The sequence below is a fragment of the Halichoerus grypus genome, chromosome 6 (genome assembly GCF_964656455.1).
Source record: "Halichoerus grypus chromosome 6, mHalGry1.hap1.1, whole genome shotgun sequence".
NCBI classification, from domain to species: domain Eukaryota; kingdom Metazoa; phylum Chordata; class Mammalia; order Carnivora; family Phocidae; genus Halichoerus; species Halichoerus grypus.
The window spans coordinates 151,760,834-151,777,281 of record NC_135717.1 but is presented as its reverse complement, the minus strand read 5'-3'; the positions used below and the strand labels follow the sequence as shown (position 1 = coordinate 151,777,281).

Below are 16,448 nucleotides of genomic sequence, written 5' to 3'. Positions count from 1 at the left end.
AGCCCCGCATTTGGAGAAGCAGGGCAATGTCAGGATGGAAACAGACTCAGAGCTGGACTGTCTGGGACCGCTGGGTACCAGTCCCCTCCTCACCATTTAAGAGCGATGTGACCTCAAGCAAGCTATTCAACCTCTCTGAACCTTGGTTTACCCATTTGCAAAAGGGGGATAGTAAAACAATATGTTTATTAGATTCCTGTGGATTATCATTTCTAGAGATACGAATTCCTTGATAACTAAGGCTCAAAAGACGAAGGAGCAAGTAGACAGGTTGATTTTAAAAGGAGGAAATATTATATCCTTTTGAAAATGAGTCTTTAAGAAATGAATTTCCCTTCATTATGGAGAACATGTGCTGAAACGTTTTGTCATTCCACTAATTATTCTCTTTGTGAATCTCCACCACTGCCTACCCACCTCCAACACTGTGCAAGCCATTTAGCACATTTTTTTTTTTTCTAATTTACATGTCAGTCCAACCTTCTTAATTGCGAGCTGGTGATGGGAATGTTGGTGCGTTAGCTATCTATCTAGCCTGGTGCTTGGCATGAACGGTCACCTAGTGCACGTGGAACGTGTTGCTTCTTTAGGGGGAAAGATAGATCTATTAAATCTAAAAATAGATTGGTCATCTTAGAGGATTGCACTTGTAGGAGGATCCCTTCCTTATGTAGGTTTCTCCCTTCTGATAGCACGTTCTCTCTCCCTGGCAGCTCTTTGAGCTTCCCTGTTCTGGAGGAGAGCTGGTGGGAGATGCCCCTTCTCCTGGGACCTCAGACTTGACTGGTAACCAGCCCTGCCTCCATTTATATGATGAAAGGCAGTCTCAGAACTGCCAGGAAAACCGTCAAATCGTGTCCCTCAAGAGGGGCAAAATGAGAGTGACCTATGAGCAACAACCCTGGTGACAGATTTTTACTAGTAGTTTCTCATTTGAAACTTGTAATGTCTAGGCTGTGTCCCTACAAACTGAATGTTTGGGTCCTCTCAAAATTCATATATGAAAGCCCTAACCCCCAAGTGTGATGGTATTTGGAGATGGGGCCTCTGGGAGGTAATTAGGTTTAGATGAGGTCATGGCAGGAGAGCCCCCATGATGGGCTCTGGGCGCTTATATAAAGAGGAAGAGACAGCAGTGTGCTCTCCCTCAGCCATGTGAGGATGCAGGGAGAAGGTGGCCACCTACAAGCCAGGAAGAGAGCCCTCACCATAACCCAACAATGCTGGCTCCCTGATCGTGGACTTCCCAGCCCCCAGAATTCTGAGAGAGAAATATTTGTTGTTTGGGCCACCCAGTCTGTGGTAGTTTGTTATAACACTCCAAGCTGATGAAGACACTCATGCAAATTTTTTATGCTTGAAAGAGTTATGTGAAAGTCACTCATACATTCAGTTATGAGAACGGGTAGTTTTCCAAATCCTCACTAAAATCATACTACCAATAGTATGGCCAGTTACTGATTGAGTGTTTGCCACATGCCCAGCTCTGGGGTAAGCTCCACAAACATTATTTGTCTCACTCTTCATGACCACCTTCTGAGGCTGGCACTATTACCATCCCTTCTTTACAGGGAAGGACCTGACGCTGAGGGAGGGTAACCCATTTGGCCAAGGTCACAGAACAGTAATTGGAGCAGCATAGCCTGGAACCTCAGAGGGCTTTTGATTTGGCTACAGGACTTAAAAAAAAATATCAGTGTGTGTGTGTCCACAGATGACAGTGATTGGAGGCCATGTGGGCAGATTTTTTTAAAAAGATTTTATTTATTTATTTATTTTGAGAGAGCGAGCACAAGCAGGGGGAGCGGCAGACAGAGGGAGAAGCAGGCTCCCCACTGAGCAGGGAGTCCAGCATGGGGCTCGATCCCAGAACCCTGAGATCATGACCTGAGCCGTAGGCAGATGCTCAACGACTGAGCCACCCAGGCGCCCCCAGACTTTTTTTAATAGAATGAGGCACAGCCACTACCCATAAGGCCCTACTGCTCCGCGGGCTGCAGGTGTATAGACACTGCGAGGAAGCATGTCTGAAGGAAAGTCTGGCTGGCGGCCAACCCTTGTCCTATGTAGGAAAGAATCAGGGATCATTGATTTCAATTTATAACTCTTCAATAATTGATGGAACCAAGAATGAATTTTAAAAACCTCCTAGGACTAATCCAAGTGGCTTTCCCAGAAATAGATGCGTATTTGTGGAATTCACTTCTGTAATATCTCATTAATTTTTCAGTGTTCACAAAGGGCATGGCGATGATCGCAAACTGGGGCATACGCTTGTGCAAGTCTGCTTCAGCGAGTGAGTCGCTTCCTAAGCTGTATCAAGTTACAAATTTGGAGTTGTAAAGCATCACAATACTAGAATTGCTTGTTTTCTTGTAGAGCTCATTAGCCACCAGCAATTAGCATCTTTTGCTGCACAAAATGGCGTCACTTGGCATGTTCTGCAGCCACTAACATGGAGGGGATGATATCATGTAAATGCCACGTGCCATCTGCTATCACGTAAAGGTAAAGTAGGATGAAAGGGCTCTTCATCTCTTAGTTTCTTAGCTACGAGAGGCTTAATTAAAACAAAAATGACAATGCACAACCCTCACCACTCCTGTCTTGGAGAAAGGCCATCTTGGTTTTTTGGATTCTGCTGAGTGAAATTAAAGCAAATATATTAGTACTTCAAGGAACTGGTGACAGATCATTACAGTACTTTCCTGCTTTTTCAAATAAGCCCAACAGAATTTATCCTGCTTTAATTCTCCTCTTGAGAGTCACAGAATGAATATTTATATTTATGCAGATGAGCAAATAAGGCACTGTCGCAACCTAAAAGTTGGCCTCCTATTGCTACTTTGAGGTGATATTGTCCTGCTTTTTAACTAGATTATTATTTAGCTTTTTTCCCCCTATCAATTAAAGAGAGATTTATAAAATGTAATAAAGATGTCCAGTAATTCCTTTGAGACAGAATGTCATGTTTACACCTTGCCGCCAAAAACCATGCCAGCATATGCAACTTCAGTAGCCTGACCACACGTGATACATGGAGATGGCATTGACCTGATAATCCCCAGGTGTGGCTGGGAAGACCCCGAAATAGGGGACCATCAATCCATGTTACCCATCTTTATTCTGGGGCTTTTTGTCCCTATTGGCCATCATCCAAAATAGTCCTTAGGAGTTTCTTTAAGTTGCAAAGAAAGTCATTATCCAGTAACACATTTTTGTGATGATTAGGACGTAGAGATTAGATTCTGGCCTCTTGATTTTTTTATGTCATCTGCATCACCTTGTAATGCTAACTCAGAAAAACCTGGGAATTGTCTCTTAGGTTTAGGCGAAATGGTCTGGTGGCTCAATATACAAACGGATGTCTTCTGGGTCTATCTCCTTTCTATTAAATTCATCAGGAGCCTCTGCATAATACTTCCATCAAATGAAAGCAATTACCCAAGCAGCATTTACTACAAAGGATGTGCTTGGGGGACTTTTCCTCCTGGAACCCTGAAAGGCAACTGTCTAGCTGATTATCTCGCTCCTTCTGACCACCTTATTGATCTTTTTAAAGGAGAGATTAGTTGGAATCTCCCTTAGGGACAAATCAGCTTCACAACTCTTAGCCCTCAAATGCCTGGTGGTAAATTATGTCCAATTTGAACTGCAATCATTGGGGTCTCTGGTCTTAGCAATTTCTCTCTGCTTTTCTAACTCTGGGGATAATTTTAGGGCCTTGGGAAAGATTCACAAGTATTCAGAAGGAGATTTCAAGTCTTTATTGAATCCCACAATCTTATCATCTGCATTAAATATTAAGTTTTGGTGAATCAGAATCTCTATTTCAACAATGTCTTTAGGTGACACATTTGCACATCAAAGCTTGAGAAGCATTGCGTGCACAATGATTTTGAGACTTAGGGACTCTATTTTAAACCCCTTGAGAAGGGGGTAGTGAGGGGTATGGTGGAGGATGTTGCATATCTTTCGTATGTGGTATTTACTATGATGCTGGGCACACAACAAAGAACAATTAGTATGATTTAGAAGCACCGGGCATGGTGCAGACTTTCCTGGGCTCCTTCCAGCCATAAATGCAGGCAGAGCCAGGTCCCGCTCAGGTCTGAGGTCCCATGGGAAGGGGCATCTCCCACCTGCTCTCCTGAGGGCTCCTCCAGAACAGGGCCACCATAGGGCTGGATGGGAGATAGAAATAGGACTTTGTTCCTTGGTATGGGGGTCATCAGAATCACCTGGAGGGCTTGTTAAAAAGACAGATTGCTGTTTGAGGGGCTCCACCCCTAAAGTTTCTAATTTCAAAGGTCTGGGCTGGGCCCCAGAATCTGCATTTCTGACAATTTCCCAGGTTCATAAGGAAGATCCTGTGCTGGGACCACCAGCCTTTGGGAAACCTTTCAAGGGATGCTGTGTTTAGAACTAGCTCTCATTTCTAGGGGCCTGTCCTTGAGTAGATCACGTAACCCCTCTTGGTTGGTTCGTTTGCGTTATTACGTCTTGTGAGACAATACGTCTTGTTTGGGTTGTTGTATCGTATAAGGCGGTAGAGGTGAAAGGGATCCCCGGAGAGTGAGGAGTAAACAAATGTTAGTTGTGATTTATTCATTCGTGGCTTCCGGGCCCCATACACAGACACTGCTGGCTGTGCTTGCAGTGGGGGGCTGATGCGAGCGGGGGTGGGGGGTGAGGGGGGGCTGATGCGAGCGGGGCTGGGGTGGGGCGGGGTGGGGAGGGGGTGGGTCGTGGTCAAAAGCCTAGACTCCGTTTGTCTGACTCGAACCAGTTGAAACCACAGCTAGGTCACTTCTTTCTGAGTCTCACTTTCCCCCTTTGTGGATGAGGAATGAACGTGGTGGTTTTCCAGCGGGGGTGCCTGGGGCCCGGGGCTTCTGGGACGCCTAGAAGGTGAGCCTGTGGGCCCCGCCCTGGCTTCCAGCGATGCAGTCCACCTGGACTGGATTTCCAAACAAAGATGCTTTTGTATAAAGGGCTCCGCTAAAAAGAAGACCAGTTTAAAAACTACCAGGAAGGGGGCACCTGGGTGGCTCAGTGGGTTGAGCATCTGACTCTTGATTTCGGCTCAGGTCGTGATCTTGGGGTGGGATCCAGCCGAGTCCGGTGTCACGCTCCGCAGGGAGTCTGCTTCTCTTCTCCCTCTCCCTCTGCCCCTCCTTCTGCTCTCTCTCTCTCCAATAAATCTTTAAAAAAACAAACAAACACCTGAAGGATAATCTTTAGCTTTCAAAGTTCACCCTCAGAATCATGGAGGATGTACCCAGAAGAGCACAGTTGTTCTTTTCTTTCACAACTGAGGTGAAGGGGTGGAAGATTTCATCCTCAGGCTGCCTCTCATCGGCTCTAACAGCGATCTGTTGTCACCGAGACCTGTGCTTCCACCTGCCACCGCCCTGGAGGGAAGACAGCGGTGCCAATGTGAAGGCCAGGAGCGGGGTGGGGGTGGCATTCCAGCGAAGATGGGAAGCTGCCCCCCAGCGCAGAGAGAGCATTCTGCCCCACAATGGTGCCTGTCACTGGTGGACCTGTTCTAGGTCCTAGGCTCCCGGGGTAAATTATTTGACAAGAGGAGCTTTGGAGAGAAGGCCCATACCTTATCCATCTCTGCAAGTTAGTGCCCGATTCCAAGACGGCTATTCAGCTGGCTCCAGGAATTCACAGTGGGCGCCTGTCCTAATTGGTGAGGCATCGGTTCTAAGTGGTTAGGGCACGTGTTTTACTAGCTATGAAGTACTTCGGAAGCCTCCTCCCCTACTCGTTACAATGGCTATCCCCGTAGCAGGCATGCAATGAAAGGAGGCTGGGCAAAGGGGACCTGAATTCAGTAGCAGAAGTGGGTGGCGCAGGGAATCGGCAGCTCCATCGGACACCAGGAGACCCCCAGGGAACAGCTCAAGTCCAGGGAAGGTGAGCACCACAGAACTCCTCCTCTGCTCCTAGGACCTGTGCTCCAGAGATGGAAGGAGAGGGCTTCGAGCTGGCACGCAGGGAGGGACATCACTGAGACCTCCGCTGGGCATCCGGAAGTGTCTACCGGCAGCCTGATTACGCCCGCATTCTTAGAAGGACTTGGAGGCCACTCCAGGCTCCAGCTCCAGGCCCAGGCGGGCTGTGATAACCCCCCCTCCCCCCGCTCCTCCCCCGCCATGTACTCAACACCATTTGGAACCTTACTGACTGCTCATGATTTTGACTAACCCCCAAACAGGGGAGCTCACCTGGAAATGTCAACACAAACATCCCTGAAGTGTTCTGGCTCAGAGGGATACCAGGAGAGAGCCCTCAAGCACCGAAGGGCACGTTCCCTGCCAGTGAACTGCCCCAGGGGTGAGCAGGATCCGCGGATGCGGCCGCCAGCGACCCTCGTCCCCCGAGCTCCCCAACGTGTATGCGGGACTGAGTCCCTCCTGGCTTCAGACCCTTCAGTGGCTCTTCATCTCCTACCAGACAAACATGTTTTTAAAGTATACACATAAGCCTCTCGTGATCCCAGCCGTGTATCTGCCTGATATTCCTTTACTTTGCAATTTATTTTCTGGAAACAGGGAACGGATCATCATTTCGGCACAGAACAGCGCACACGCTGGTGGCTGAGCTGCCAGTGCTTTGCCCTCTCCCTGCCCTCCCCAAGCCTGTCCAACTCCTCTCATCTTGTGAGATTTAGGGCCATGGAGGATGATCTGTTAAGTAATTTAAAAGGGAAAATACTTAGATAAAATTCAGCTGATATTTATCGAATTATCCGTGTTCCCTTGAATTTTAAAACCTGTTTGGATTTGCCCTTTCTCGGCTCTTCTCTCTCTCTTATTTTCACTGGAAAACTGTCATGTAATGTTGCCGATGCCGCTGGGGGCTGACCCAACGGGCGCGCTCTCCATTTTTCTTGCTGTGAAGACCCTGCTCTGCTCGGGTGACGCGCTGACTTGCTCCGCCTGCAGGTGGCAGAGCCACGTGACTCACATACAGCCACGAGATTTAAACCGGAGGTGCGGGATGTGGCTTCTGGAAACACTTTTTCTCGAAGGGGACAGAGCTGGCTAGCTTCTTCCTTTTTGATCTTCGCCCTTCCTGTTGTCTGGCATGTGGCTTGATATCTGAAAGTATACCAGGGGTCTTGCGAGGGTAACAGCAGAACAGGAACGCAGAAGGAGTCTGGCAGGTTGCTGACATCTGGTCTGGCCTGGGCTCTCGTCATATTACAAGAGAAATACCCTTTATGGGGCGCCTGGGTGGCTCAGTCAGTTAATTGACCGACTCCTGCTTTTGGCTCAGGTCATGATCTCAGGGTTGTGAGATCAAGCTCTGCATTGGGCTCTGGGCTGAGCATAGAGCCTGCTTAATATTCGTTTCTCTCCTTCTCCCTCTGCCCCTCCCTGCCAGCCCCCCTTGTTCGCTCTCTCTCTCTCAAATTAAAAAAAAACAAACCCTTTACTCATTTAGGTCATTCTAGTTGAAATCTGTTCCCTGTAGGCAAATGCTATCCTACCTGACACAGAGCTCCCCATCCTGGACTTCCTTCTCCAAGAACAAGGTCATGTTTTGGCATTGTGATGTCCTGTGACTTTTTTTTTTTTTACCACATGTTTTATTTATTTATTTATGATGAGGTTTCATAATAAGATCATTAGAGTTACAACTTCTTAGAACTCTCCCCTTCTTGCTATTTTCCAACCCAATACTTATGGTGGTTATGAGGATAGAGAGGGCTAAATTAGGTAGGCATTGGAAAAGTTACAGTAATTTGAATGGGAAATATATTCTAATTTCATTGGGTATAGAATGTTGAGACTGATACATAATAAATGAACAGTATGCAAATCCAGCCAGGAATTTTCACAGTGCTATTCAAAAACCATTAGATAACATAAAATACTGGGAGCCCTACAAGGTGCCCCTGAAAAGAAATATTAGCCACTTCCCCAACAAATTTATCTTTTTCTTGATAAAGACCCTACAAGCATATAATGAAAGAGTTGGTATTTAAGGGCTAGATGAGCCTGAATTGGATGGGGATTGGAAAAATTACAATATGAGTGAGAAATGTAACTTAGTTGGACTTTGGGGAAAAGGTTTACCCTTGAGTTTGAACTCTAGATGTTTCACAATCTGGTGAGTGTTAGGTGTTTGGTAGTTTCCTGAGATTCTATAAGCTAATCTTCATATTCCCTGGAGACCTCAGAGAGGGTACAACTATTGGTGGACTAGAAGGACTGGTCTTCCTGGCCACGTCTAGGCTGGCTTATCTCTTATGCTTCTGTAGTCTTCTGGAGTGATGGTTAAGAATGTGGAGACAAATTGTCTGGATTTTAATCTCAGCTGTGATTGAGCAAGTTAATAACCTCTGTGGGCCTGATGTTGCCATTTGTGAAATGTAGACAATAATGATATTTATCTATTGTGTGAGGACAGTCGAAGTTAATCAATATAAAACACTGAGATCAGTGACTGGAACTTAGTAAGCTGTCAGTAAAAGCTATTATGTTGATTATTGAATATACTGTGGTATAACGTTCTATTTATGTGTCTCTTTATTCCACTAGATTGCTGACTCCCTCAGTACAAGAGACATGTCTTATTTCTTGATGTGGTGGGTGCTCATTTAGTATTTAAACCATCATTCTTAATGCACATGAGTGAATGAAATACTCCTCTGATATTGTCCTCCCTTGGGAGAAGTATCTTACTTTACAAGGTATCTTACTTTGCAGATTTATGTCTTATCTGCCCCACTTGCCCTAAGCTCCTAGCTCCTATTCTAAATCCCTCTGTTTGGTAATAACATAACTCAATAAACATTTGTTGAGTAGATGAAACCATAAACAAACCCTCACATACCCAGAGTCATCATTGTCAATTCCTGTCACGAACTCCTGCAGAATTTGTACTCCAGTGACAGCAAGCTGCTCACTGTTCTTTAAATGTGCCCTGCACTTCACGTCTCCACACCTTGGCTCAGGTATTCCCATCTGCCTGCCTATCTCCACTTTGCCTGGCAAACCCACCTTCATCTCTAAATTCTTGGAGACTCTTGGACACTCTTCCTCCAGAAGTCGGCTCTGATCCGTTCAGGAAGAGCCGTCTTTCTCTCTCCCTCCCTCTTCCACCCCCACCTTGTCTTTCTACTCTATAATGATTTCATTGAAGACTCATACTGTGTCTTATATATTATAGAACCTAAGCACCTCGCCTAGCACTTGACATAGAGCAGGGATTCGAATAAGCTTCTTAAGGAATAGGCAAGTTGACCATTAGAATGATACACAGTCCTCAAATGAATGTGCTTTTCTATTCTAAGTCATAAATAAATAATCACATGCATTTACAATAGCAAAGTGCACTATCAGTCCCTCCCCCCTCATTAGAAGTGGTTAAATTACTCTATCCATTTCCCCTTATCCAGGATACCTTCTGACATAAGGCATCCATTTGGGAGCACGTAGGTCAGGTTTTGGGTTCAATTTGCACGTATGGAGCAGAGGGAAGACAACTGGCTGGCACAGGGTTTGAACCTTGACCTTGGCTTTGTTGCCTTAGTGTTCCAAACCCAGTGATGCTTATTCTGGAAAGGTGGGCATGTCCCTGGAAGGGCATAACAGAATCTCTGTGGACATGATATTTTTATGTTCATAAGAAGAAGGTATGGGTTAATAAAAATATCAAGAATCACAGTTGTAATGATATGAAGACCTAGGGGAACAGTAAGAGAGAACATCTGCATATAGTAACATGAAGAGACATGCCTGGCAGTGGACTAGATTTCTGGGCACTCTGTAAAGGACCCTGGGTCTGTCTCAGTCAGGTTCGTTCAGAGAATTGGATTAATGACATTAACGCAATGAATTCAGAACGACTTTGAATTTAGGTCTCGTGATGGGAGGGGGTGTTGATGGTTCCAAACTGGTGTCTTATTTTTGCTATTCCAAATAGAATTGCTTCTTATAAAAAAATGGCAGGATCATTGTGTCTAGTTCTGGACTGATTATTTGCTGGAAGCAATTACCGCAATAAATTCAGAATTTTTTATTTCCCTCCCCTAAACAAAATGGCGTGTGCGTGGGGTAGTAGCAGCCTGTATGGTGGGTGGGGAGAGAAGTTTTTGATACCTAATTTCCTCAGAGGGAGGTTAAGCTAGGAGATGGACTAACTATAAATGCACAAATGTTTGGGGTATGGCTGGCAACCCACTGTGTCTGTGTAAATACAGTATAATTTCATGCTGCCTTTATTTGTTTGGAAAAGCACAACTAAACAAACATCCTTGAGAGATGCATTTTTCTTCTGTTTGTTTGTTTGGTGCTTGGCTATTCTGGTGATTTGCTTCAGGACAAAATTCTCGATCCAGGAGGTTGTATAACTGGATACCTGACCTAGACTTCGCAGCCCTCTTGGCTTGCTGGCCTCCCCGCTCCTCTCCTCCTTCTCTACCCTCCTCCCACTCACAAACCCAAACACAACCACACTAACCCTGAGTTGCGCTACCTTAGGCCAGTCATATCCTAAGGGACTAGTCCCATAGTTGCTGGAATAGTTTTGTCTCTTTTCTGGTACCAGAACATCTCCTTATTCTGTCCTCTGCTGAAGATCCAAAGGTCTGTGGTGTGGGCTGGGACAGCAACAATTTAGACAATTCAGAGAATTCTCCCCCCACTGCTGAGCAGACCACACACCCGTGTGTCAACACTCAACAGTGAGCTTGCTCTTCTGTGTTGTTGACAGAAAAGTTTTTGGCTGGTGGAAATGTGTCCCCCCATGGACCTCAAATTCATACACACGATAAGGAATAGATTGGTTTTGGCAAATAGTTTATTCTAATTTAAAATCAGCTGACACTTACTGAGCACCTAAGTACTTTAGCATGCATCCTCATACAGATTTTCACAAGCACCCTACGAAGTGGAAATCACCTTTCTCATTATAGAGCCAAGAAAACTGCAGCTTACTTAAGGTTGCATTGCTAGTGAATGACGGAGCCAGAATTCCAAGTTCAAGTACGTAAGTCTGACTCTAATAAGACTTGTAAATAAGGAGAAAAGATACTAAAAACCGTGTTAGAGTATTAAGTTTGTTTGTTTGTTTTAAATTGACATAATGATGGTTACTACTTTGGGTAGAAGAGGAAGTAGAGTGGGTTGAATGGAAGCTCCTGGAATGATAAGTTCATGTCCTAAACCCTAGAACCTGTGCATGGGATCGTATCTGGATAAAGTCTTTGCAGATGTCATTAAATGAAAGAGCTCGGGATGAGTTTATTCTGGGCTATCCCGGTATGCCCCAAATCCATTGACACATGGACTAATAAGAGACAGGTGGGGAAGAGACACAGAGAGGAAAGAAGTTTGTCTGAGGACAGAGGCAGAGATTAAATGCAACCACAGTGAAGGAAGACCTTGAGGAAGCAAGGGAAGGTCCTCGCCTAGAACTTTCGGAAGGAGCAAAGCTCTGCCAGTTCCTTGATTTTGGATCTCGGCCCTCCAGAACTGTGAGAGCATCTATTTCTGTTGTTTTGAGCCACCTGGTTGGTGGTGATTTATTATAGCAGCCATCAGAAACTCATAAAGGGGGCAGTACAAGTGAGTGGCAGGGGCACTCCACTTACGACCTTGATTCCCAACTCTGACCTTCATTACGTTTGACCTTGGCATGTCACTTCCCTGGGCCTCAATTTCCTTATGTGGAAAACAAACTCTGGCGAGACCTTTTCTGTCTCTGGTGATCTATGAATCAAGGATTTAGGAGCACTGCTCTCGGTTTCCCTGCCAGTGGCCAGTGGGCGGGAGCAGTAATTATACAGTGACCTTTATCTTGGCAGGAATGTTTGAAGATGAATAATTAAAGCTCCTCCTTTAGAAATATGACTAATGCATCATTTGCATTTTGTGCAGTCCTTAAACCAAGGACTGTTGGCTTTTAATTCCCAGGTGCAAATTTTAAAGGAAAATAATGAAAAAATGCTAGAGATTATGGGGGTTAGCAACTGCCCTGTAGTGGTATGTGTATCTTAATGGAGTAAAAGTCTTATTGAAGGTACTATAATTTGGGTAAGGCGTAATCTGATTCTTCTTCCTGCTATGAATGTTGCCCAGTGGTTGCTTGTCAGGCAAGCTCATGTGGCCTCATTCCTCAGATATGATAGTCCTTGCCTGATAGTAAAATTCATGGTAAATATACCTTTTCCAGCAGGTGGCTTTCCAGCAATTGTGTGACTAGAAAAGGTAGGTATTCTATTTTAAGAACCACAGTGTTTTACTCTATGCAAGAGATACAGTGTAATTTGGAATGCTTGCTTATAACTATGGGTTGATTATACAAGAAGAGCAAACTCAGAATCAGCAACAGTCTTTAAAAAAAAAAAGCCCTTCTAAAATAACCAACAAAGAAATTGCTAGTTATGGAACTGTAGCTCTCTCAGTGAAATCTGGAATATATTTTTCCATTATGAGTCTCAGAAGATTATTGGGAAGTTTCCTTTGCATGTGTGACTATAATTTCTAGGTCAACTTTCTCCCAAATGTCCCCTTTTTCTAGAATCCAACTGAGAAGGCAGAAAGCATGGGGAGCCCGTAGCTCACTGCCCAGGACTCGTTACATAGTAGCCCCTTTGTGAACGCAAGTGAACAAATAGCAGACTCATTCCTGACAAGTCAGTTTCACCACAGAACAGAGACAGTTTATGGAGTCTCATCACCGTGGGGGACACCGGATGCTGTGACATCTAGGGCTTGATCAGTAACAGTCACCCAATACACATGTGTTCTGGACCCCAGGGCAGCTGCTGGTACTGGTCAATGCCTACTCTCCCCATCTTTTTAGGCGACTGTCTTTGCTGGATGAGAGCCAAAATGCTGCCCCGGGGGGGATCAGGCAATATTTGTGCGAATCCTCAGCAACCCAAGGTACATTGAAGAGATAAACACAAATCAGATTGGGAGGACAGGGAAGGTTCAAAGGAGCCAGAGGAAGACACATAAGTAGCTGGAGGAGAATATACAAAACAAAAAGGCGATCAAACACTTTCCCCTACCAGGCTTGTCCTAACCTCACGAACTAACCAATTGACTTCTTTTTTTTTCCTTCAACTTGTATTGAACGTCCACCATGCGCCAGGCTGTGTTCTAGGTACTAAGGATAGAGGAATGAACAGAACAGACATGAGCCCTGCTTCCGTGGAGCTTCCATTCTAGAGGTTCAGAAGCCAGCAGAAGAATCACACACGGTTCCCGCTGTGAAAGGTAGCTGCCAGGCCACCTCCACCTTCCAGCCATGCCCAGCTCAGTCTCCCTGAGACCACAGTATCCTCTTCTTGCAGCGTGCTGTCTATCCTATTACAAGGGAAAAAAGTTGTAACTATGTGAGGTGATGGACATTAACTAACCTTATTGCAGTGATGGTTTTGCAATAGATACATATGTCAAATCATTGTATTACACACCTTAAACTTACACCATGTTCTATGTCAATTATATCTCAATAACATTGGGAGAAAAAAAGAAAGCAATGCAGTAAAATATGGTGCTATGGAGTGTGAAATGTTTCAAAAAAGTTAAAAAAAAAACAAAACCCCAAAACACCCAACAACCAATATGCCACCTATTAGTCTCTAGTTAATACCTTCCTAACAAGCTTTTAGGCTCTGTAAGAGCCGGGACAGTGTTCTCCCTCTCTGATGTCACCCAGGGTTTAGAGACAGTGCTAGGTGTGGAACTGGTTTTAAATAAATAGAAGTCCGTGGAGGATATAATATTGTATTGACTGTAATGTTCAGAGACCTCAGATGAGCTGCATGCATGGGTCATTTCACTCTGGGATCAGAATATCTTAGAAAGAATAAGTCGGTGACTCGCATACAGGAAGTGCTTAATGAATGAATGAGTATATGCTTTCTTCAAAAAAAAAAAAAAGCTAATATTTGAGTTGTTCTATTTACCACATCAAAAGCTTATTAGATGGATACTATTTGCATCCCCATTTCACAGATGAAGACTTTGGGTTTTGAGACCATGTTGCCAGAGAGAAGGAGAGATAGGGTTCAAGCCCAGGAAGTTGGATTCCAAGAGCTCCTAACACTAGGCTGTGTTACTTCAGATCCAGCTTGGGGGGATGTCTTACTGGCATTCAATGTTTTTGTCCCATTTCTTCTTCTAGAGACTTCCAAATACTTACCATTTGGTTTTCATGCTGATGTTACCCCATTTGCTAATTTGAATATATTTAGCTTTCTTCCTATATTTCAAAGGAGGCTAGTCTTTGTTCTCCTAGATGTGGGCTGTACATTTCCCTTTTCAGCTTCAGGGCTGACTGAGAAATGAAGTGAGACAGATAGCTTTCTGTTTTAGATTTTAAGGGGGTGCCAGAAAGGTCTCCCTACCTGCAAAATCTCCCCCGTTTGCTTCCTGATGTTTAAAATCCCACCAATGCAGCTTCATTGTTTGGTTTCAAGTCATGTCCTCTGTCAAAATGCAAATAAATCAGGGATTGATAAATGACATTGTAAGCCACGCAGCCCTCCAGCCTGCCCATCTTCCTTCTTCTATCTTTTCCTTTAGTAAATATTTTTGGAGATACTCTAGCTGTGTAATAGGTTCTAGAGATTTAAAGATATATAAGTGGTCTCTGTCCTCAGGAAGGTCTTGACTCTGGAAGCAGACCAATGTAAAAGAAATGCAGTAGTGTTTTAGATATAAAGTGCAGGGAAAGCTAAAAGGGAGGAATACACCGCTCTACTTGGAGAGATGGAGCACAGAAGTCCTTCACTAAGCCTAAAGTCCTTCACACTTTAGTAAGAATGAACTATAAAGATTTTTTTCCAGAAGGCATATTTTGGTGACAGGAGAAGGTTTGGAGTGAGTGTGAGTTCAAGGGAATATTAACAGACGGAGAGAGGGAAGGACAGCAAGAAAAACAGTTCACCATGAAAACCCTGAAATCCAGGTCATAACACTGAGCTGATTTCAGAACTGAGAGTAGATTGGGCCCTCCTCACTTACAGGAACCCGCCTCATCGTCAGGCCATGTGTTAAAACACCCTAATAAAAGAAGAATCGGTATTTTTGCAAAAGGGTTCCTGTCTATTCTACAAGGTGAAAAAGGTGGTTGTGACTGACTGGTAGGCACAGAGGCAAACGCTTCTCCGCTAGATATACTAGGAGTCCGCAAACTTTTCCTATCAACTGCTGGATGAGGCTTTGTGGGCTGCACGGTCTTTGTAGGGACTGTGGTGCGGTTCTCCCATAGTGAGGAAAAGCCCCAAGGCCAGGATTCAAATGAATGGGCGCGGCTGTGCTCCATGAAACTATTTACAAAAACGAGGGTGGGCTGAATGCCCGTAGGGCATAGATGGCTAGTTCCTGGTTTATACCCTGTAACAGCCAGATTAAAGGCCTCCATTAAGGAAGTGTAAGATTTAAATAAAGTTTAAATTACATTTTTTGAGGGGGCCTGTGTGGCTCGGTTGGTCAAGTATCTGACTCGATCTCAGCTCAGGTCTTGATCTCAGGGTCGTGATGGGCGTGGAGCTTCCTAAAAAAAAAAAAAAAATTACGTTTTTTGAGGTGAGGCTCCCATTGGCTGGATGGACAGCAGGGTCTCCTGCAGAACCCGTTCCCTGTGTGAGATGGCTGCCCAGTCCGGTAGGGAGCCACCGGAAGGAAGCAGCCCTTGGAGCAAACAGCTGCTGAAAAGTCTGCAGCGTGTGAAGAGGAAGAGAGGGAGGGCGCAGAAGTCAGGCAGTCAGCAAAACTAAAGGCAACCTATGGAATGGGAGAAGATAATTGTAAATGTCTTATCAGGTAAAGGGCTAGTATCAAAAATCTATGAAGAACTTATATACTCAACACCCAAAAAACAAAAAATCCAGTCAAGAAATGGGCAGAAAACATGAACAGACATTTCTCCCAAGAAGACATCCAAATGGCCAACAGACACATGAAAAAATGCTCCACTCAGCACCAGGGAAATACAAATCAAAACCACAATGAGATACCACCTCACACAGGTCAGAATGGTTAAAATTAACAAGTCAGGAAACGATAGATGTTGGTGAGGAGGTAGAGAAAGGGGAACCCTCCTACACTATTGGTGGGAATGCAGGCTGGTGCAGCCACTCTGGAAAACAGTATGGAGGCTCTTCAAGAAGTTAAAAATAGAGCTAGCCTATGACCCAGCAATTGCACTATTGGGTATTTACCCAAAGGGTACAAATAGACTGATCCGAAGGGGCATCTGCTCCCCAATATTTATAGCAGCAATGTCCGCAAAAGCCAAACTGTGGAAAGAGCTTAGATGTCCATCGACAGATGAATGGATAAAGAAGAAGTGGTGTGTGTGTGTATATATATACATATACATATACATATACATATATATACATACATATATATACACACACACATACATACACACAATGGAATATTACTCAGCCATCAAAAGGA

At 44.6% G+C, this 16,448-nt stretch overlaps 1 protein-coding gene across 1 annotated transcript in view; it reads right to left on the bottom strand.

The window, feature by feature from the left end:
- Nucleotides 1–16,448, bottom strand: part of PLEKHG7 (pleckstrin homology and RhoGEF domain containing G7) — a 51,101-nt gene that overhangs the window by 30,667 nt on the left and 3,986 nt on the right. Inside the window, 2 exon segments of the mRNA XM_036078066.1 lie at nt 2,598–2,638; nt 5,837–5,951. Of these exon segments, the coding sequence (XP_035933959.1) occupies nt 2,598–2,638; nt 5,837–5,951 (156 nt within the window).